Source organism: Nelusetta ayraudi, unplaced genomic scaffold, assembly GCF_046127955.1.
Source record: "Nelusetta ayraudi isolate G7.1 ecotype Tasmania unplaced genomic scaffold, CSIRO-AGI_Nayr_v1 ptg000084l, whole genome shotgun sequence".
Lineage (NCBI taxonomy): Eukaryota > Metazoa > Chordata > Actinopteri > Tetraodontiformes > Monacanthidae > Nelusetta > Nelusetta ayraudi.
In genome coordinates, this window is record NW_027466134.1 from 662501 (window position 1) to 686547 (window position 24047).

A 24047-nucleotide genomic window follows, 5' to 3' on the forward strand; every position below is an offset into this window, starting at 1 on the left:
GGAGAGAGAATCGATCTCTTCCTGCGGAGAGCCGACAGAGCCTCGGCGCTGAGATTCAAGTTAAATGTCCCCTAGTTTCATCTTTGTGATCCCAAACAGCATCCCTCCCTCGTTCAGTCAGTCCCAGCTCCCTCAAGGCAGCCAATTTCATTGATTCACTCAGTCTGTTTCGCATCTCCGGTCGCTTCTCAGTTCTGTCGTTTCTTGTCATGCTAAACCATCATACGCACTTGCAAAAGAGCGGCTGTAATTGCCCGATGCATACTGGTGCAACATGACGCGGTTGCGAATGTGAAAATACCAGTGCGTTCCCGACAGTAAGATTTAATTATCAGTGGCTGCTGTTTTTTGAGATCCAGGGCTCAGAGACGCGAGCGGCTCAGCGGACAGCTTGAAGGTGAATGATACAGGTCTCCCTCAACACTCAATCAAATCCATAGTCCACCAACTCCAAACAGCAACTCTTGTGGACAGGTTATGACCTGCACGGTGAAGGGAATCATTGGGAATGCACCCAGTTGTAGGACTACATGACTGCATGCAGCTAATGCAGTGGGAAGCTTCAGGCTGGAGCGACCACAGTTACATGGCAGATTAAACCAAAACATCTGACTGGTCGGTCAGCGTAAATATGATGGGAAATTCATCCAATCATTTTCAAGATTCTGCCCCTTTCACTATATTTTACGGTGGATCTGTGTAATGAAGTCAAGTGTTAATCTGTTGCGTGACAGTTTGTTCAGCTTGCTGGATAGCACGTCTTCAAAACTCTGTAAAAACCTTCAAGTCATGTTGTAGACTCAGGACCAAATGTCTGTTAATCACTCTCCAGTTTCACTTCACTCTCTTTATTTTTCCATTGAATAGAACAGCTTTGTAGCAAGCGACCCAATTAAAAAAAAAAAAAGGTATCACCCCGCCAAAATTAAAGGATCCGCTTAAAACTGCAACAAATACAACAGAGATCTGTATAGTATGTTCACATCTGAACTTTTGAATGAGCAGAGATCGGAAGGACTGAGAAATACAAAGAAAATCCCTTTAACCGCAGGTTTGGTTTTTGTTTGTTTGTATGATATTAATCACCGTCACCGCTGAATTGCGCCTCTGCACCCAAAGCACCGTGCAGGGCGACGCGCGAGCGTGACGCTCCATGAGTTACAAGCCTTGGCAGCTTTGTTTGAAATGTCACTGCTAATCAGGACTCTGCTGCTGCTGCTGCTGCGGCTGCTGCGGCTGGAATTAAACCAAAGAACCGGGGACTTGCATTTGGTCCTTCTTTTTTTTTTTTTTTTTTTTTTTTTTTCTATCCGCTTGTCACGCACATGTGCACCTGCTTGGTAGTGGTGCGTGTCTGCCTTGGCTGCCATTGTTGTGTAAGCTGGTCAGTCCTGGTCATTTTCCCAGGGAAACACAAGGGTAAACACAGATAGCCGGTCCCATGCCTCAGGCTGCGATAAGGACGGCCCTCCTCATTCTTCTCCCTCCCTTTTTCGCAGCTGATCAACACCTGCGCTGAGAGCTGCGAGTGCCGGCGAGGAGTAATCCAGCGTGAGCGCTTGTACGTGAGCCGGAGGTTGTGGCGCGTTATTGTTAATGAGATTGGCACCAAGACGGGAGATGCCAGACGAGTTGCTTGGAGGAGGAGAAGTGGAACGAGATGTAACGGTAAAGTGTCTCTGCGGGTCTGAGATATGAGCGTGCGGCGCACAGCCCGCTACTCCCACCTCGATCTGCCTTTTTTCGCTCCCCGCCGCCCGCCACCTGCCCATCCACAGCTTGAACTTCCTGCCGGGCCCCGTCGTCCGCCTGCGAGTCTGCTCTGTGTCCATGTAGCGGACTAATTCAATCTTGAGCACACAGGCACTTCTATGTAATGACCCCTGACATTCAATTAATGCTTGCCTCCTCTCTGGGTAGTTTGGGTCAGCAGTAATTTTCATTGCATGTGTGTCTGTGTGTGTGTGTGTGTCTGTGTGTCTGTGTGCATTGGCTGCATGACTCTGGAAAAAAAATGAGAACCGCAATTAGTTTTTGTTTAGATTTGAGATCACGACTCTCTTTAATATATTTTTTTTCAAAACAAATCTTTGTTACACTTATGTAACAAAAGAACAAAACCAAAAATATAATAGTGCTTTATGTAAAATTGGAACGTCGACTCTGGTCATCGGAAGGAGCAGTCATCACTGCAACATAAGACGATTTAAAAAAAACAAAACAAAAAGCAACAGGAGACGTAGACATACTTCCTACACGAACACACAAGTGGAATAAAAGTCTTTTATTTTCTGCAGCCAATTGATTAAAGATTCTTTCCAAAGAACACAATTAACATGGTTAACATTTTCAGGCTTCACTGAGTCTTTACAGCTTTGCCTCAGTGTGCTCTGTGGTGACATTTGAGGTGCTCGTATAACGTTGTAGCGTCTTTGCCGTCCTGCGATGAAGCCAAAACACTGTTTGCACGTAACGTCCTTTAGACTTCTGTCGTCTTCTCTGTAACCCCAAAAAAATTCCAAACCGCGGACTGTGACCTCTTCTTCGGCACGAGGACAGTGGGGTTTATTCTGTTCTCACCATGGACCTGATGTGTTTACTTTGGGATTCATTTTGTTGGCCGTACAGGTCTTCCTTTCAAAACATTTCACGCATCCTGGTTGTCGGTGAGACAGCGCTTCTCACACAGTAGGCGCTTTTCCGACCTGCCACCGGATTCGCCGTTCTGCATCACTTGGTGCACTGCGGTGTTGTCGTTTAGGGAGCGCTTGGTTTTCGTGCAGTTGATGTCCCGAATGAAAATGTTGCGGGAGAAATTAGGATGTTGTTGATGATGAGAATGTTACCGAACTGTCGCCATTTAGAAAAAACAAATTCCATATGGTCGAGCTCTGGTTCTGATGTGCTCCATCTCCGATGGCCGAGGGTCCCACGCCGATGACACGTGAAAAGCCCTGGCTGTCAGCGTGAGCTCGTTTACTGCACTCTCATTACCTCTGTCTTCCGGGGGCGGCACATTTCCGACGCCGTCGCCCCTCCACCAGCTGTCACACTTATTGGATTGGCGTTGAGAGATGTTCCGCGTGTTGCTTCGGGGGTCGGGCGCGAGTGCGGGAACTCTGTGTGCTGTTCAAACAGGGTGACTACACCAGGCGCACTCATGAAACAAACACTGCAAGCGATGTGAGCTGCGGCGCGGCGACAAAGAGAGTGACCGGAGTGGCGATGACAAAATGGCGAGGACAGTATTGGTTGCACGCACGCACGCACGCACGCGCGCACACACACACACACACACATATGCCATCCTTGCCTGGAGCAAATGTGATCAGTTTGGATTAGTGTTGACTTTGCGAGCTGGTGGCTTCCTTGTCATTATAATTGTAAACCACCACAGATCGTGCACCATTAGCACCGTGTTTAATCACTAACCTAATCGGTATAATCCCCCACTTTTTTTTTTTTTTTTGCATTCCCTGCAGATAGCGCACGACTATTACTGCGTGTTATTTGTGTTAATCATTCAAATTAACATCTGCCTGAGTGAATCTGGCGTGGGCGTTCAATCGCTCCCAGGACTTTAGTTTTTAGTTTAGTTTTTTGCCATGTACACGTTCAAATGAATTCATACACGATCCTTAACTTTTGGTCACCCTACCTGCAATGAGAGTTGACGGACTTCTCTGTACTCAACAATTTGAAGTCACTGCCTTCATCAAGGCTGAAAAAAAAACAAAACACTGCTATTTTTTGCCATTAGAAACTTCTAATGTGAAACAAATGAAACAGTGAGAATTTCATTGTCCATTGACTGATAAAGACGTCTTTGCATTGTGCTTTATAAATTTAACCTTGCATAGCAGCCGGATTGCTCAGAATTCAATTACAGAAACTTGCAGCTCAATCTTCCCAGTCTGAAAAACAGAGCTTTAAACATGTTACATTTTTTTGGTCTTGTGTTTTTCATTATCATTGAAATTATTAAACAGGAAGCAACTGGCCGCCATTAAAGCGACAGTAGTAGAAGAAGAAATAGTGGAGGCAATCCAGGGCTCAGAAGCTTGCAGATGTTTGTGCAAGCTGGCTTTCAAGGGCTTGAACATTCTCGAGGTATATTTCTATATGCTATAGGTACTACGGTGCAGTTTTAATTAAAAGAGAAAAGTTTTGAAAATCCTTGCAGCTTCATTTCAGGGAAGGTCCACTCGACTCTCATTAGGGAAGCTCCCAGTCCGTCTTTCACTAATTGTGACTTTTTGCTTTTCATTAGCAGTGCCGTTAATTCTTCTGCCCTCCTTACATCTGTGTGTCTTAGTAGCAATCATTTTTTTCCTCTCTCTCCTTTTAATTTCTTGCCATTAAATAAAAAAGAAAAAAAGAAAAACCTTCCCTCTCCTTCCCCTCCGCGTTCACTCCCACTCTTCTGTGTCTCAGTTGTTTTTGTAACGATCTCATTAAGGGAGGCTTTTTGTTTCCTGCCCACTGTGTTTAATTGCCAGTGGACTCCGCTCGTACTTCGCTCAGCAATTACAAGCCACATCCGTGCTCCCAAAATCTGCTAATTAAGCCTTGAGGACGGAGAGCATCAGGGTGGAGTCAGGCATGCCTCTGTCCTCCAGTCGTTCCTTAGACGTGCAGAAATGATAGAACGCATGGTTGCCATGGCAGCGATGACACGGTGTCAGATTCTGTGCTTAGCCTGTCAGTCTTTATGTCTCTCTTAATGTGTGTGTGCACAAACGGTGATGCCTCCACAGATCACTGGTTGTTGGCATTATTACGGCTGAATCTGTGGCCAAACAGGCCTCGTCACAGTTCCTGCGTGTGTCCCTGAGTGCTCCAGGTGTCACTTTGATTGATTACATTGCTGAATCGTCGACTGCTTGCCTTGCAGTGTGTCCCCATTCTGCACAGCACACCTTCCACATTGGGCAGGCTACTGTCCTATGTATAAGTGTTGTATTTTAGTTTAGTACTGTGTTGTTCAACCAAAAACAACAACCCCAAAAAACCTAAATGCAAATCATAATGCTAGTTTTACAATTACTAGCAGGTTACCCTATTGTAGGTGACAGATATATAAACAGAAGACATGTTTCACAAATTAAAGTTATCAGAAGGGGAGTTTAAAAATGACCTCAATACAATCAAATTTCAAATGTGTTATTTAAAAATGTATATTCCCCACTGTACATGGTGTGGTGACCCACAACTAGGGCAACTGGCCCACTATGGCAAGCACGATTCAGTGATTCAGGCACTTGCACTCTGTCCTATCCTGTCCTTAATAGCAGATATCTCTCAGGGTTTCAGGTATGTGGGGGTGTTGCTATCATGCATTAAATTAGGTTAAATTGTGGATGATTCTGATGTATTCCATGTTTTTATTTTGTAGTAGATTATAGTAACCTTTGTTTATAATACAATGTTGTTTTTTACTGACTAATTATTTTATGTTTTTATTTTCTTTAGTGGAACAGTTGAGTGTAAACATAATTTAGATATGTGTTTAAACACCCATCAATTAAAAAAAAAAAAAAAAAAAAAAAAACATTGAAAAAGTGTGTATGTAAATATTCTGATGACTGGTAGTTACACTTACACTGTTCTGTCATTTCTTTACTTCTCAGCCTGACCGCTCCAACTAAAAGCCAACACACGTCCATGACTGAGATCTCCGCCTCCCATGATGGACAAGAAAAGTGGTAAATGCCTGCATTTAAATATAAATTTAGCTGAAAACTTGTTGTGCCAAACATACATTACTATAGTCCAATATAAAGAAACATGGTTTCACATAAAATGTTGAGAAGTGAATAAAAAAGGAACACTACTACTAGTAATCTGTAATTTGGTAATGTGAATTGACTTTTAAACTGACAGTATAGAAGTATGTAGTAATTCAATCATTTTGATGTAATGCTTCTTGCAGCCAATGGCTTCTCAACCAAGGCCAGTGAAGCTGGAGTTCCAAGGAAGCAGCTGCCCTATTCAGTTGAAACTCCCTATGGCTTTCACTTGGACCTGGATTTCCTTAAATATGTTGATGATATTGAAAAAGGCAATACCATCAAAAGGGTCCACATTCAGCGCAGGGTCAAGGGCCCACCTAAGTTCAGCACACTGCCTAGGAATTTCAGCCTTCCTGGTCATGGAGTCAGGCCAATCCCGAAAGAGAAGGACAGCACGTGGTCGGGGACATCCACCCTAGGACCTAAACCTAAATCAAGGGTGTCCGAGGTGCAACAGATCCTTGACTTCAGGCCAGGTGATGGTTTGACCTCCAGTCAAAGCAGCAGGGCAGCACCTGGCCAGGGAATGAGCTATGTTTTAGCAAAGCCCAGAGATGATGTAGGAGCTGTACCCCGGGATGGCGATGGCAAAACTGTGGGGATCCAAAATCGTCCAAATCTGCTCAGAGCATCAAGCATGCCTATCACTCTACAGCAACGAAAAGGATCAGATTCAAGCAGTCCAGACCGTACGGTTGGAACACCGGAAACTGGTTCAACAGAGAATATGTTCCGTGCCTCGCCTGACATAACAGAAAGGCGTTGTGTTCCACAGGATCGGACAGGGCTTCATCAGCAGATCACTGTGGCATTAAAGCGTGTCAGAGAGCTAGAAGAACAGGTTAAAACCATCCCAGAGTTAAAGGCTCAAATCTGCTCCCTCAGGGAGGAAAGGGAGAAGCTTCTCCTTCAGCTCCAAGCCCAAGCTCAAGCTCAAGCTCAAGCACATGTTTCCACTTCACCCTCCTCTTTAGAACCTGAGTCTGACTCGAAGATCCACACACAGCCACAAGAAAAGGCACCTTCGGAAGAGATAAACGTAACCTTTGTGACTCAACCTGCTGGAGGTTTAGAACCTTCAGACAGCTTGCCAGCAAAGACGGCAATACGAAAAGAGAAACAAGATGTGACAGAGAAAAATGGTGTGCTACGAAAAGAAATTGTTATATCTTCCACGACTTCCACAGCGCAAGGAGAAGGAAGTGGGCTGTCTGAACAGAAAAGTGAGAGACACGCTCAGCTTTCAGAAAAATCAGCTCAACAAAAAGTTCCAGAACAAAATCAAATGTTATCATCAGAGGACATTCCAGGACAAGAACTAACATCAAATAAGGGGACTACGAATGAAGCTAACCATTTCCAGAAGGGGAAAACATTAAAAGAGGAAAAACCCATGGATCAAGACTCCACGGAAAAACTACAGGAGAAGCTTTTTGCACTGGAGGCCAAACTTGCTCAAGCTAGTCAACAACTGGAGCAAACAAACACTACTTTAAAAGAGCAATTAGATGAAAACAAGATGAAAGAAGAGAGAATACTACAGCTGACAGAGGGAATCAGAGTGGAGGTGTGCACCCCAGAAGCACATGACAGGCCAAGAAGACAGAGTATTGACATGAGCACAGAGACAGAGAGAGTAGATTTTGCCAATCAACAAACAGAGACAGAGTCACCTGGTACAGTGGACCAGGGGACAGACACAGATAGAATATGTATTGAAGTACAAGTTCCCCAACCAATAACGATAAGCATAGAACAGGAAGCATCAACCAGTAAAGCTGAAGCACATGAGCAAGTGGCAGAGATTAAGGCAGAAGTAGCGGCTGCGAGCCCACCAAGACCCAGAGCCAACAGCATGGAAAGGGGCACAGTGACTGAGAGAATCATAACTCAGGATCAGATGACTGAGACACCAATAGCACAAAGGGTGAACCAAGTCACGGAAACAGAGGGAGAGACGGAAACAGATCATCCTCAGAGGCCAAGGGCTAGCAGAGTGGCCCGAGGCACCGAGACGGAGCGAGTGGACACAGTTGACAGGGTGACAGAGACCGAAGACGCACAGAGGACAGACCGGCAGACTGAGAGAGAGATACACAGACAGGAGGATAATAACCCAGCTAGAGTTGTAGAAGCAGAGATTCAAGTGGGAGAAAGTTCAGGTAATGCGAGAGTAGAGGGTGAGAGTGCTGTAGTCAGTGAAAAAGCGAGGGAAAATGATACAAGTGATCAAATTCAAAGAGATAGTAGAGACACGGAAAGTGTGGATCTGAATGCTGTCCCTGAAATGCTAGTTACAGAAAGTAACGATGATAAAACATTAGTTTCATCTATTGGTGGCCAGGATGAAGGCCAAACCAGTCCAGTTATTACTGGAGGGGAAAATGTAGAAGTTTGGGACAAATCGGATACAGAGGCAAAAGACTCCGAACCAAAGGCGACTACACCTACAAAGAGTGAAATAGCAGAAAGTATTGAGAAACAGCAAAACATATCTGAGACAGTAGAAAAGACACAGTCACCGGAAAGTGAAGAGATGTGTACGTTAGAGAAAGAAAATGTGGTGAGTGCTGCAGCTGCTGTCAATAAAGAGAGTTCAGAGGTCAAAACAGTCACACCTGTCAGACCTCAAAGAGGCAGGAAGCCCTCGACAGAGCAAGCAAAGCCCTCGCCTCCTCAAAGTCAGCCTGCACCTGTGCGTCCTCAGAGAGGGTCCAGTGAAAGTCATGCCAAGCAGTCTGAGCCCCAGACTAAAACCAAGCCTCAGCCTCAGGCTCAGGCTCAGGCACAGCCCCAGGCTCCAGCTCAGCCTGAGGCCCAAAGCCAAACACAGCTCCCGAGACCAGAGGTGGAGCATCCTGCCGCATCCCCTTCTGTGGAGGACCAAAGTCTGGTAAAGCAACCTCCTGGGGAGCCCATTGATAAACCATCTCAACCCCAATCCGACACTCAGGCTCCAAGTTCTGCCGAAATCAAAACTGGCCAAAAATCAATCCAGGCCCAGTCTCCAAGTACCACAGTGAGGCGAGGCTCTAAAGAACTCAAAATCACACAGAAGGGATCTAGTGTCGCACAACCTTCTGGTCGTGAGGCAGGAGACGCCAAGGTCCGCGCAATCCGCCGGGGGTCCAGTGATGCCCAACCTCAGCCTCAGGGCTCTCGAAGAGGTTCCAGTGAAACTAAATCTACTCCCAAGGAGGGCAGCGAGACGCAATCACTGCGGAGAGGCTCCAGCGAAGCAGCCAAGCGTCGTGGTTCAGCCGAGGGCCAAGCTTCTCGCCGGGACACCGGTGAAGCCCAGGCCCCTCGCAGAGGCTCTGGGGAGTCTCCAACTTCGCCCGCAGCGTTGGGTCAAGTCGTGACCCGGTTAACAGGGCTTTTGGGGGAGCAGTGGGCACAGCTGGGAAGCGGCTCTGGAACTCAACAGACGGCCGTCCAGCAGGAAAGCCCCAGCACGCAGAAACAGGCGGCAGGGAAAAGGGCAGAGGCAGGCAAAGGGGCAGCGGCCAAGCCAGCGGGGAAAGCAGTCCCTGCTGCGGCACCAGCAGCAGGGAAACCAGCAGGAAAGCCCGGTCCCTCCAAAATGAGCACAATCCAAAGCCAACTGGTCAGCTCCCTCAGCGTGCTCTCTGCCTTCTACTCACCAGGCCAGAAATCTACCCCTGCCAGCAAACAGCCAGAACAAGGTAGGCCTGTGGTTCATTTAGGACTCAGGGGTTTATCTCCATGTCTGCCACGTGCCAGAATGATTGAACTGAGTTTTGGGCAGTTAAACAGGCACTATTTTTGGTGTATACAGAACATTGCAGGACATGGGGGAGTAGGAGTGAGTCACCAGCAGACTTTATTCCGACGCAAAACAGATTTAAGATATTTGCTATTAAACTGGTTGACATGTCACACATTTAATGAATGGCTTATTAGGCTGGAAGAGGCATTATCAAAACATTCTTTAAGCAATGCGAGTTGCGCTTGCAGAGTTGGACGTATGCCACTACACCATGCTACCATATCAAAATAGATGTCTAGACTGAATATCTGCTTAAGTTCACTTCATAAGTCAGTCCAGTTAAAACAAATAGTTAACTCATATGGCATTCTGCATATTTTTAATATATTTGTATGTTTAATAATTTCATTAAGTTAATTCAGTTTTGTTAAAGTTTGCCTCTTGCATACTCTTTGTTAGAATTCAAACTACTAATTTAAAGTACATTATATCACTTTAATCCATATTTTTCCAAATTACATCTTAGTTGGCAAAGATTGGTGACCTCTAGTGCGTGTGCACACACGTACACACACACATATACACATGTGCATGCACACACGCAGATACACAAGATGTCTTATATGTTTGTGGACATAGCACAGCATAATTTATTTCAGAGTTCATACTCAGTTCACTGTAGGGAGTAGTGTGTGCGTGTGTGTGTGTGTAGTTTTGTTTGGTTAGTGTGTCTGTGTATTGTAAGATAAAGCACAGTGTGTCTCACGTCTCAAGTCTGTAATTGTTTGTTTTGGTTTGTCCCCTACATTTTTATGCTTGGATTACATTCTACATTTACATTATTTTTTATAAAAATACTGTGTGTAACATTGAGAATTCACAGTCAGCCGGTATTAAACTAAAGCTTCAGGGATTTGAATGTGCTGAGGGGATGCAAAATTATGTTTTTGTTGCATTTCTGAAAGAATAGAGCGCGATCACAACTAACGAGCCAAATGCTTTGCAAGATACAGGTTGAAAGACAGTCTGTCTGAGATTGTAGTGCAAGGCACTTCTGCGGTAGCTATTGGCTCAAGGCCACAGCCTAATGTCCTTGCATAAAATATTATACAACGTCTGCACCATGTATGCTGTCAGGTGCAACTCAGACAGCAACAGTGGGCTCCGAGCCAAGTGGAGTCAGCAAAAGACAACATGCAAAATCAATCATTGGGCAGTTACATACATAAGCAGGCCAGACTTTTCTGATGTTGTTAATACGGCCTGTCGTCTTGACCTGAGAATGTTCTCCTGCAACCATGGGTGGTCCTAATCTTCTCCCTGATGAATAAGTGATTGGACCAAGCTGCAAGAGCCTTGTTTGAAACATCACTTCTATTACTGTCGCAAATCAAATTGAGGTCTGCCTCCATCCCATTGTTTTGCCATTGTAAATAGTTAATCACTTCTTAATAGCATTTTATGTCAAGCAATCCTATTTAGCAAAGCCGTTTTTCTTGACAATATGCTACTACTCGCACAGTATGGATTATAGAGATTTAGCCCCAGCTCCCCCTTTCATAACCAGCACATGAGATTCTGCATTATGTGAGAAGCTACATTTGCTTCAAATTGCATCTGGAGGCTCTTTAATATCACTCAGCCTCAAAACGTTTTAGCTACATGCATGCACCAGTTGTACCTGCGGCACTGGTAAATGAAAAAAGCTCAACAAAACAGGAGTGGCAGCATTTCCTGACCATGTGGTGCCAGTTGACATCTCAGTTTCATTTCTTCTTGGCCAATGCACTTCAAACGTCTTTACTTTTCATCTTGTGGAGCAGCCTCACTCAATTAGTTATCAAAATATGTATGAAGTAATTGTATATTTGTATTCTGTGACAGAGTTTCAGGACATTGGGCACTTTTAAGAAGTCAGAACAAAGACCTGGCTGGTGGCGTCGCAAACATTTTGTGACATCAAACTGGGCATTCTAACATTGTGATTTCTTTTTGTGCATAAAAAAGTGGATAAAGCAAAGAAGTGAATTGTAGTTGTACCGCATTTTCCCGGCTTTCACTGAAAGGCCGGAGATGTTGAAAAGCTGTTCACCTTCCACTTTTGATGAAAGAGATTCACAACTTTGATTCACAGAGATTCACACAATGTACAGTAGTAGTGGCTGCAGATTTGTAAATGTGGTGAAATAATTTTTCAACAGAACATTCAACACAGAAGGAAATATAAATCCCTGTTGAGGCTGAGACTAAATAGTTCATGTTGTTTGATTGTGTGGATTTAAAAAAAACATTTAGTCTCATTTTCCAGCAACTTATACAATTTTTATTCCTACATTTGCAACCAGCCTAGATGTCCTTTACTCTGTATTCAACGTTCATCAGCAAATGCTGGAAGAGTTATTGGCTGCATCCAGAAATTGACTGAAGGACCAAAACTCATTAATCCAATGCATAATAACTTATTTGCCTAAAAGGGCCTAAAAAAAACAACTGTGGTTTGGGTTTAGGCAGAGTGAGCTGCATTACACCCACACAGGAGTAAAGCCTACATATCCACACTCAAATTCCAATAAAAGCTTAAAGTTTCTATTTTCCCCACCCTTCTTTTTCTCCTTCATCTCTTGCTCTCCCCCTCCCTCTGTGTGTTCTCCTATTCAGCAGGTCTCAAATCTATTATGAAGAAAAATGGTGTGGCTGACAAGCAGGGGACCAAGGGAGCCAAGAAAAACCTGAAGTTTGTAGGAGTGAATGGAGGGTAAAGTCTTTTCCTTCAGTGCTTAAATGCATCAACAATGTATTGGCATTTACTGCAGCGTGTTATGTTTAATGCATTATGATTTATTTGTCCCTGACTTTTTTTTTGTTTAATGACTCTTGGATGTCATGAAAAATATATGGACATCCAAAAAAATGGTAAAATAAATTATGACAAGGTCCCGCCAGTGTTAATTAGGACTTAGTAGTTTAGGGACTAATTCATCGATGGTACATCCAGCACTTAGTTTGACAGCTTCACTGTTGTTTACCTGAAATGTGCACTTAATACGATTTGTATGAACACAAAGCACTAAAAAGTAATCCAGTTGTCAGATGAAGTTTGAAAAGTTACAACCAAAATTCAACCGTCATTGCAACAGTGATGTTTGTTCTTCAGGGATCACCTTAAAACACGGGGCAACCGCCCTGTAAGATGACTCAAAATTGACCACAATCAATCACATAGGATGGCCAGTGAGAGCTATTTTAATAGCATGTTAAAGGGAAACATTTCCCTGACTATCTTTAGGTTTCCCGCACCAGGAAGTGGCCTGGTGTTTGTGCATTTCTTGGGCTGCTCTCACTTGTCCTCTCGGTCCCTTGGGCTCCTCTGGAATCCAGGGAATGCTGTGTGGTCCCTGAACGCCTCGCGTGGCGTGTTGATGTTTGTGCGTGTGGGTGGGTGTGCGATCCGCAAAGAAGTATGAATTGAAGGCATTCAAAATTAGACTTATCTGATCACTGGCATTAACAGAGGGGCCCTTCATGATATGCCCCTATGATCACACACACAAAGTTGGGTTTTGTCCAAGTCTGTATATTTGAGCATGCAAACATGCCCATGGATTTTCATGTATATGTTTAACCATACACATGTTTTTGGCCAATGTGGGCCAAGGTTGTTTCGCGCAAGCGTCTATCTTAAGTCATGCCTGAGGTGTAGAGGGGAATGAACCTGATTATTTAACCAACCTTAATACTTACTCAAATTCACTGCTACCATAACAGCATACACTTGCATGGGTGTTTCACTTTGACAAACTCTATTGTCATTCAGGTATGCGCAAAGTGTGTACAGACTGAAATTTTAGTGCATATGGCTCAGGATAGAAATGAAATGTGAAGCGCAAGAGATGCGAGATAAGTAATGGGTCATCTATATGTGACTTGCTTGGTATACATTCTGGAATATTTATTGATGCTAAACCTCAAAAGAAATCCCCAGGGGAACAAATGGGAAGGCTGGAGTTCCTGGTAGGCGGTGAACTGCAGCTGGATGTGGGCGGCAAAAGCTGGTTTAACATTGGCTGAGTTAACATGTCCAGACCAACAGGTGGAGAGTGGGTGGGGTTTGGGTGACATGGATATTTAAATTGAGCTCACTGTAGCACAAGTCTACATACAAACTGGTGTGTTTGCTCTGTAACATAGCTTGTCATGTTAATGGCTAGTGCAACAAAGCTAGCAGAGCAGTGTTTAAATCTCATTGTGGCCACTGATTGGATCACAGGCTCCTTTGGGTTTGTTGTCGTTGCTTTGACTCAGTTTGACCCTGGGTCTTTTTTGCACCCTAAATTATTGAAAAGCTTATATTACTGCATATCACAGTGGAGCATTTAGAAGCAAAATGGAAGCAATATGTGACACTAAAGAAGATAAACAACAACAACAACTGTTTTCAATTTTCCCCCACTTGTCCTTTCTTTTTTTAGCCACAGTGCTTTCTGCTGGTTTTAGGCACCCCATGCTGCACAATATACTCTGTTCTTGAACTGCCAAAGCCAAAAAAAAACAAACAAAAAAAACATAATTAGCAGATTCTGACTCCATTGAACAAAAGCTCTGCATACAATTCAGACAAATGTCCCTCTTCTTCTTCGTCTTCATCTTTTATCTGGCCCTCCGCTCTGGTCTTTTAGCGCAATTGATAGCTCAGCAAGCCATATTTATTGCCCAATAGTTGTGTGAAAATTTCCCTAAAAGGTGCTAAACCTGAATTAACCACGCTGAAGCACCGCAGACAGCTCTTGGGAAGTCTTGCCTTGACTTTAAAGTATGAAATATGAATGCACTTCTTTTATCCGGAAAGTGTGTTGCTGATTTATCACAGTCTGGAGTTTAGAAGAGCCCCAGTGGTGCGCCGCCAAAGAAATGCATTTGTCGATATTCACACCTGTATTGTGCTCTCCAGCTATGAGACGACATCCAGCGAGGAGTCCAGCGGAGATGAGAAGCCCAAGGCCTCAGCCGAGGAAGAAGACAGCTCCGAACCAGAGGTGGAGAAGGAAAAGGAAGCAGAGCCTCAGCCTGAACAGAAGCCTGAAGAAGGAGCGGAGACCCAGGAGAAGGACGCGGAGGCCTCAGCCGAGGGAGGAGCCGCTGTGACAGCAGAGAAGGAAAACGAAAGGAGCCTGCTGGATCCAGACAGCAGCCAGGAGCTCCTGGAAGCAACGGCTGAAGGGTGAGACAGTAAAGTGAAGTGTTGTTTTTGTAGTGGTGATGTTTTATTACCCCATTCTCTGTGGCTTTTTGGGCACTGCCGGGCAATGAAAACTCAAGCGTGTAATCAAGAAGCAAAGGGCGGAATTTTCTCATTTCTGGGGAGTTTATTGACAGGATCAAGACGCACGCTGTTGGTAGAAAACACTGCCGTAGTGTGACATTTAACTTGACAAGAGTATTGGCTTAAGAAAATAAATCTATCCATCCATCTATCTAGTTTTATTTGTATAGACCAGTTTCGCAAACACAACTAGCCTCAAATGGCTTTGCATTCTCTACAGATGCAACACCCTCCGCCCTTATCTATCCATCTGTCTTAAAGTGCCGAGGGCCTGAAACCGAAATGTGATAAAAAAAAAATAAAAAAAAACAGCGGCCGCTACCATCTGATCGCCCATCTCTCTCAGACATGCACACAGGGGTTGTGGGTGGGGGGCACTGAGGTTCCCGCTCTACCAGTGGGTGGGACTCCTATGAGGCCACGGGCCTTATATTAAGTCATCACTCAACCTCTGTGCGAAGCGTGTGCATGCGCATCTCTACGTGTTTGATGGATGCGGCAGGCGCAGCACCCGGCTGGTGTGTCACCCACTCAAGCTTAGAGCCGCTCGCAGATGTACGCTGTGACTGCGTGTGATGGATGAGCAATGTGGGCACTCGGTGGACGATTTCGGGGCTGTGAATCACCCTCAACTGTTACCATCCCATCAAGGTTTTTTTTTTTTTCTTTTTTTAAAGTGCCATCAACGTGTGTGACGGCTGACGACAAGCGTGTTTCTGTGCTTTGAGGCCTCTGACTTACATTTTGCTTTGTCAGAACTTAGCGGTCCTTGTCCGAGAATACTATGCAAACTTTTTTTTTTTTTTAATATGCATACATGTTTAAGCAATGCAAAAAGAGTGGAGTTTGCTGCATTAGCTTTTGAGATCTATTTTCTTTTCCATAAATTTTCGTCATTATTATTATTGTATTATTGTTACGCAAAAGGTATTCCTATGTGGTCAGTGAACGCAGCGGTGCGTTATCCCATCTTTAGTGGAATCTTTTAAACCTCATCAGGGCAGAATCCTTCCTCAGATCTCATGCGTGGGAGGAAAACACGAATATCAGAAAATTAGATGAATTAATTCTGATATCCGGCTCGGATACTTTTCTTTTTAAATATATATTTGAACACCATCCCTGGGTAAAAAAAGGAAGCACACACTGTTACTATCGTTCTTCCAGAATGTGCGGAAATCAGTCGGAGTGCTGTAAACATATAAATATTGCAGTGGGACTTGTGTGTAACGTTGAATGATGGATGTACAGACTTGCCAGAAGACTATATTAATAAAAAACTCACAATATGTTCTCCTCCACGTCCTCCTCCATATTCTGTCAGAACCGCCGTCTTTATTTACCACTCAGCTGTTGTTGCGCGCTTCTACAAAGACTCGCCGGTCTGGATTTCACCTTTATTTTCACGTGCGCAGTCTTATTGGTAATGACGAGGCAGCGCTTCACGTGGGCGTGTCGTGGGGCGAAATATGAGGCACCTTCATTTGCACAAATATCTAAATGCTTTTGGGATTTATCAAAGGGTTTAGGCATGCTAATTTCCTCACGTCGCACGTCTTCCAAATGTTGGCGGGGGTTTGATTTTCTTCAACGATATTCACTAATGAGGCTGCTGTTTTGTTTGTTTGTTTGTTTTCATCCAGGGAGAAAGTTGACAGGAAGTTTATTGATGCCTGTATGTATGTGAAGGATCGCATGGAGGAGGTTTCATCCCCAGACAAGGAAATGGTAAGAATTGTTCTTTTCCTGTCGTTTAGTAAAAGGGGGGAAACCAGGATGTTAATGCTCCTCAGTGGTCTATCTGTCTTATCTGTACATACATGTTGACATGCACGCACACGCACAAACGTACAGTTCTGTGCAATGGGTCTGTTTTCCGGTGCTGCCTGCTGCAATGTTGATTTATTTGCAAATGAAGTTGCTCTGGGGTCTCTGCTGACGTTTTCTTTGGAGCTGTTTGGCTCCATTGTGCTGAATAATTTGGTGTCAAGTGCCATTTCTCAGGCTTAATGTGCACGCTGCCAAACAGCACAATGAGTAGGAAGGGAAAGTGTTCGGGGAAAGGGAAGCGGCGAAGACACAACCACGGGCAGTTTGTGCATTTTCTTTTCAAGCTTTATTTCTTTCCTTCTCGGTTCCGTCTCCTCAGCGTCAGGTCCTGGTGGTGCTCTACCAGGAGTGGTTCCGGGTCTCCAGTCAGAAGGACTCGCAGGCCGACACCGTCACACTGTACCTACGACAAGTTGCCTTGACCACGCCCACTCTGCTGCCCTACGTGGTGAACCTGACCGACGGCAACGGGAACATGGCTCTCCACTACAGCGTATCGCATTCAAACTTCCCAGTGGTCAGACTGCTGCTGGATACTGGTAGGATGAGGGGAGAAAAAAAAACAACCTGCACGTCTTTGACTTCGTAGCTCATAAAAAAAAATGTATTTATCTTTTATTTCCCGGATAGGTTTATGCGAGACGGATAACGTCAACAAGGCCGGCTACACTCCGGTGATGCTCGCCGCACTGACGGCTGCAGAGAGTCCTGATGAGCTGGAGGTGGCGCAACAACTGCTGAAGAAAGGCGACGTCAACGCACGCTCCAGACAGGTACTAAACAGTCTCTTCAAAGAGAAGCGCAAGGAAGTCCAACCCTACTCACAGTAAAGCTCAGCTGGATTTTCTAATGCTGTATGTTCCTTCATCCGTCTCATCGAGCTCCAATCCAAAGGTTGTCCACTTTCTTTGAGTTAGGGAGGAGAGCAGGAAGCAACTGCTGCCAGCTCTCCTTGCTAACGCTGTCAGCCAGGATAGAGGAGGTGACGGCAGGCTGAAGAGAGGAGTTCGTATGCATCTGTAGTGGCTGTTTTATCATCCCCTGTTCTTCATTCACTTCAGACTGGCTTTGTTGTTGAAAAGAAAAAAAAAAAGAAAACCCAAACTATTTCTGTTTATTCCAGACTGTGTTGAGTTGCTAATCACCACGGCCCATGTGGTTATTTAATATTGCTCAAGCTGTCGAAGCCCGGCTCAGCTGGCTGTGAAAGCTCTGATTTGGCCTCTCTCAATGCGACAGACAGGTCCAGGTTTGCTCCATCTTTTTAATGGGCCATCTCCAATTCCCACATGCGAGGACGTGCACGGCAGCGTCAGGGTGTCATACATGCGCATATATAAAGTGTAAAAAGCAACATCTTCAAGGAGCACTTTTCCAATCTGAACCGCCAACCGATGCCCGGCTGTCTCCCAGACGTCGCCTATAGTTCACACTTCCATCCGTTCCTCCACTTTGCAGCGCTCCATCTCCATCCCACATCTCCCCTCTCGCTCTTTAATTCTAATTCTCTGTAATTCTCACCCGCTCTCTCACCCTCTCTCTCGCTTTCTCGAGGCGGGCCAGACGGCGCTCATGCTCGCCGTGAGCCACGGGCGCGTTGCCATGGTGAAGCTGCTCCTGAGCAGCGGCGCCGACGTAAACGCGCAGGACCGAGAGGGTTCCACGCCCCTGATGTGCGCCAGCGAACACGGTCACACGCACATCGTTCGCCTGCTGCTGGAGACGGGCCGCTGTGACCTCAGCCTCAAAGACAAGGTGCGCCTTTCAATTGGAAAAGCAGAACGGTGACGTGTGCACGAGGGGGGATGATATAGGGAGTGTTACACGTCAGCCGTGCGACTGTGCTTGTTGCGCCACGGAGTCGCTCAAGGCTTCGGGTTCCTTCCGCGCCTCTCTTCTGGTGTGCGGTGCGTTGTTTTTCCCTTCCCCTCGGAGCTCCTGCTGGCGTGGGATCTTTGCTCTCGAGCTCAGCCCGAGTTTAGTATGCTGTCCCATGGTTAAACAGCCCACCCTGGTGCGATGCCAGGTTCCAAAATACACCACTATGCAGCGTGGGGTAAAAATGCAGGTCAGCCCAGAGCGCTGAGACTCACTGACAGACCTGTTTTTGTAAGTCTGCAAAATTTGAAATAAAAGAAGCAGAAAGTAGGTCTCCAAGTGGGCTCAACTCCGACCTCCTCGGCAGTTTAATTAGCAGCACAGTGAGGTAGAGAGGGAGAGAGGGAACACTGACGTGCGCAGGAAACCACGAGGCGTAAACTCAGAATAAGGCGAGCACCTCCTAACGAGGTGCCTGGAGTTCCTGCTTGTGCAATATAAATGGTCGCACGGCTCCACGGTCCTGCCTGGCCCATTCTTCAGAAGATGCCACTAGGTATTAGGCTGCTCCCGCACTCACCGCGGGGCGCTAAGTGGCTGACCCAGATATGGATTGATTGTTCGACCTGGTGCAATATTGATTTCTCATGACTGATGATTCCCCTCTGCGGCCCAAGGTGCCCGGTCAGAGAATAGTCATGTTAAAGCCGGTGCTCGTCTCTGCCGGGGTACTAACCCTCCGCAAACAATTGATTCCATTTTTAAAGCGACACTGTGTAGCTTCTCCTTTAAATGACAGCTTCAGAATGATTTTTTTTCCTTCTACGATTCAGTGACCTGTAATGGGGACAATGGCACCCGTGCCGCTGACACAGAGCACCTGGCTGGCCTCTCGTAGGGTTAGATTACTTTGGTTGCCAAGACTCAGACTGAATCAAGACCAAGACTGGAAAAGGTGTTCGATTCGACAGGCCACGAGCTTTTGCATGAACTGCGAAACAAAAGCAACATTTTGGGCGCATGAGAGATGTCACTCAGCTCATTAAAGAGAAGAGGATGAAAAATTGAGGTGGCACCAATGGAGAAAATAAAAAGATATACATTGTAACATGGTTTAAAATAGATGCATTCTATTGATTGCATTTGAAGAAGAGTGTGAAACCAGGACTAGTTTAACTGCTTTTGGAAATCCCCTTCGGACCAGTAAGTCTGAGACCAAGACAAGAACAAAGACTAGACGAGACTTCGACCACATAAAAGTGGTCCCAAGATCGGTCTCGAGTAGTACAACACTACCTGAAATAGAAGCATCCTCGTGGAACTTACGGTCCCAGGTGGTTAAAATTATCACCCCTCATTGTTCTTAGTTAGAGTGGTGTGTGTGTGTGTGTGTGTGTGTGTTGTTTAGCTTGGACTAGCCTGTGCTTTGTGCTAAATGAGGATGTGGATGCGTCCTGCAATCACCCGCCAACTGTCTCACTACTCAATGTTGTTATTGAGTATTTTGTGACCTGATGATACTGTGATTTGCACGCCTCATTGGATAACACTTTAAGACAGAGGCCGTGTCAATTAACATTCTGGCGCCACTGCAGTTTAAAAATATCAGCAAGTTAGCTGAAACTATACAGCGGCATGTGTTTTCCCACGAGACGAGACGTCTTGTCTGCTCTACTTTGCCTTTATGTCTGCTCTTCAGCGTTCAATTAGAACAAATAGGAGACTCCGAGACTGTTGTGATTGATAGAGGAAGCGATGTGTGTTTACCGGCGGTAAAAGCCCCGCACAACATTCACTAATGACGCTCCTCAGAACCGGAGGGGTCACGTGTGCAGGGCGACTGTTAGGGTTGTACGGTGCCGTTGTGCAAGAGACAAATAAAATATAATCTGATCAAAATCTGGAACTGCGTGTATTCTGAAGAGATTAGTACGATGCACACTTCAGGGCATGAGTTTGGTAAAGTCAAGCAGAACAAGCCTCATTCCACAGTCATTATCCGGACACAGTGGTCTTAGGCTGTTGTGTATATCATTTTAATAATGTCACCTTTGCTTTCAAAGCGGGTTTAGGACTGAGTGAGAGTCAAATCTCTGCTCATGTGTCTTGTTTAGCTTGTATAAATGGAAGACACTGGCAGGCAAACGACATGTGTCTGTGTTTCCTTATGTCACTGTGTGCGGTTGCGTTGGAGCAGCATGATGCCATGTTTATACAAGAAGTCCAATATTTATGTTGTGGCTGGCGCACCACACGTATGTTAATGTCCCAGTCGTATTTTTTTTTATTTGTTTCCAGTCTAATTATCTACCACTAGCTTAGATCGTTATTTCCTTTCTTGTAAAACTCAGTTTCATTTGCAAAAGTATATTTCAGAAGCCACATTCAGAGACACCGATATTGCAGCTTTATGACACTATGATACTTTCAAGGGGGGTATTTTCAGATTCTTAACTCAACTCTTGAATCTCTTAATCAATACAGGTTCAGAGTGCGTTCATGCTCCCTAAGTTACGGCGACACAACACTGCCACCGTCAGGAGGAAAAGGGTTACTGCAATGTTTTAAGACGAATCCGTACTTTTTTTTTTCACCTGCTTCTTCCCCTCGCCTCACAGAATGGACAAACGGCACTGTCGGTGGCGGAGGGAGGCTCTCACCAAGACATCCTAGACCTCCTGAAAGCAGGGAGCCAACCGCCGTCTGCCCCTGACCTCCTCTGAGCCGCGATGGCCACGTTTACGTTCTGTCAGCCACTTCAGCTCGCCGGCTCTAAACTTCTCGCCTTGCCCCTCCCCCGCCCGCCAACAGAGAGGAAGAGGCCTGAAATAAGGACACCAGTCAGAAATGACCGCTGGGAAAGGTGGTCGTTACTGTTCGGCATCAGAACGCATTGAATCCTCTGAAACCTTGGTGCGCGCGCGCGCGCGCACACACACACACACACACACACACACACACACACACACACACACACACACACACACACACACACACACACACACACACACACACACACACACACACACTCCTGGCAACATGAGCGTTTATGGATATGCTGCACCTACCACTCAGTGGCCGAACAACAGAGGGCGCTGGCTGGATTGGTGATCAGGACATTGCCACAGTGCTTGTAAGGATATCTGATAGGAGACAGGGTGAGAAGGAGAGGAGGGATCCGGCTGGACGAGCCGCAGGTGGGTGAAGGAACACCTGGACAAACTGCTGCTTCTTATCATTCATCAGATAAACACCAAGCACATGATCTACCTTTCAGACATACAATCTTAAATATGACATACACTCTATTTTGTCTTGAATGACATTGACATCGTTGTTTTCATAGATTTGGACATAAGCCATTATTGAGAGCATAGTATACGTAGAATGTCATGTAACCGATTAATGTCATAAACACAGAAACCATATTTTCTACTTCACCCTTTTTTAAAAAAAAAAAAAAGAATTGTGTTTGTGTACAGTGAAAAGTCTATATCGATCTATATCATCTATATCGATGTCCAGAGAATATACAAATATATATATCTATATATATATCTATAATGTCAAAGTGCAGATTATACGATTAAACATAAAAAAAAAATTGACACTATTGCCAATTTTCACATCATTCATTGGATGTTGGACATTATAAAATGTATTCAGTGGCCATATTTAAGATATTTTCTCATACAGTAGAAGGGTGATCATGTGTGAAAGACTGACAAAGAATAGTAGAGAGAATTTATATCTGATAGAAACTGAAAAAAAAAGTTTTTTTTATAGCCACAATAACATAACCTGCTTGAAGTTAAAAGCACCTCCTCATCACAGGATTGTACCGTTGGAGAGAGGGTGACGCATGCCATTACACAAGTACTCCCCCTACTGGCTGCTCCTAAGTACTCAATAAAACAGTATGTTGTAATACTGAGCCCCCCCACCCCCCAGCCCCTCCCAACTGTAAACTGTATCTGGTTTTCCTGTCCTCCCAGTTCGGATACAGTGGATGTCTCGTCTGCCTGCTCGTTTCAGATCGAATCATGTATGCAACCGCTACAAAATGCACAATTGAATGTCAGGCTGGCTGTGATATATTCGGGGGGAGGGGGAGGGGGCATGTAGCAAGATTAACCATAGTGGCATGGATGGAACTGCAAAACATGTATCATACTAATGACATGATTGAATACTTGATTTTTAAAAGGGGATCTGCCTGTCCACAGGTTACTGACACAATTTCAGCTCCTGTTCCTATTTTTGTTGAACTAACAGGATGATTGGATTTGGGGTTGGATCTTATTTTGCAGCCCTCAGAGAAGCAATATAAAATGAAGTCCTACCCGTTCATCGGAATCTAGGTGAAGAGAGGATTTGGTCAAGCCTTAATCAGACGGTAATTTTTCTAAGAGCCTTTTTCCGTTTCATGAAGCCACATTCTCGTGAAATCGTCAGAGCAGCGTGAACATTTGCATTTGCAGCCCATTTTCTACCGCGGAAATCTTGACGCGTTTACAGGAAGCAAACAAAAAGCACAGGAGTGACCGAGGTGGCGATTACAACGCGGCCATTGTCGGGCTCTGCAAAAGCTGAACAGCAAAAAAAAAAAAAAAAAAAAAAAAAAAAATAGAACAAGCGCCAAGCCTCAGATAACTTGAATCTAAATATGAAGCCATTAAAACAGTACGATTGCAAAATTGCCACAGCTTCATCTGCCTGATTCACAGGGCAGATGATAAGTCTGTGAGGTAAATTATTGACATAAATTGACTCATCTCACTGACCTCGGAGCTCATCCAGAGAAATATAATTGAATGGGTTGTCACGTAATTACTTTCGACAGTCAATTCAAATGAAATCCTGCCAGGGTCGCGCTGGAGGTGAAGGACGGTGCTGCTCATAATAACAAACTGCCATATTGCTGTTCTGTTACGGCGATGGTATAAATGCAGAGAAATAAGAGGAGCGGAGAGGAACATTCTGTCATTGAGAAATCAGGTGTAATCGCTGTCCTAATCGCTCATTTACGTGTTTGACTATCGAAAAACCTGCACAAATAGCCTCCTGTTTAAAGCCTCCTGCTAGAAAACAATGGGTTTCTTTGTGCCTTCCACGTCTGGAAAGGGCATCAACAAGCCGACGGCATCAGAGTTTCAGCACACAAACACTTTTCCAAAAAGTAGAGCAGACAGAAGAAGAACGAGCCTCTCTTTGACAAGCAAGAGATATTATTATTTTTAGAAAGAGAAAGAGCACGGCTACAGTAAAGTTTGCGTAACAAGGGACCTTTAATACCCATCATCCCAGGACAGACGGCCTTGATGTTGCCATGCCACATCTGAGGTTAATTAAATATCTCCCGCTCTCTCTCTCTCTCTCTCAGACGCAGGGCGATCAAACCACTAGCACTTCCTCATTTCCAGACTCTTTATTAATACGGATGCAGATATGGGATTATAGAGATGGACAGCGAGATAGACGGGTTGTATAATGTTTAAGTCGGGGCTGTGCTTTCTCAGAGGGAATTATTTCCATTTTCGGCACAGGTTTATTATTC

General features: G+C 45.0%; 1 protein-coding gene across 8 annotated transcripts in view; it reads left to right on the forward strand.

Moving 5' to 3' along the window:
• The window catches only part of kank4 (KN motif and ankyrin repeat domains 4), a 69427-nt gene extending 45701 nt beyond the window's left edge, over nucleotides 1-23726 (forward strand). For 5 of the 8 annotated variants that reach the window (XM_076045104.1, XM_076045102.1, XM_076045107.1 and 2 more), the window contains 9 exons: nucleotides 5631-5705; nucleotides 5933-9478; nucleotides 12181-12277; nucleotides 14471-14740; nucleotides 16486-16570; nucleotides 16992-17211; nucleotides 17303-17445; nucleotides 18227-18427; nucleotides 21109-23726. In XM_076045104.1, the coding sequence (XP_075901219.1) occupies nucleotides 5687-5705; nucleotides 5933-9478; nucleotides 12181-12277; nucleotides 14471-14740; nucleotides 16486-16570; nucleotides 16992-17211; nucleotides 17303-17445; nucleotides 18227-18427; nucleotides 21109-21213 (4686 nt within the window). In that variant the 5' untranslated portion in view covers nucleotides 5631-5686 and the 3' untranslated portion in view covers nucleotides 21214-23726. Of the gene's footprint in view, nucleotides 1-1499; nucleotides 1669-5630; nucleotides 5706-5932; nucleotides 9479-12180; nucleotides 12278-14470; nucleotides 14741-16485; nucleotides 16571-16991; nucleotides 17212-17302; nucleotides 17446-18226; nucleotides 18428-19323; nucleotides 19652-21108 lie in introns of those variants that run through there. The other 3 variants (XM_076045105.1, XM_076045110.1, XM_076045109.1) reach the window with 3 other exon arrangements.
• Nucleotides 23727-24047: the final 321 nt, after the last annotated feature.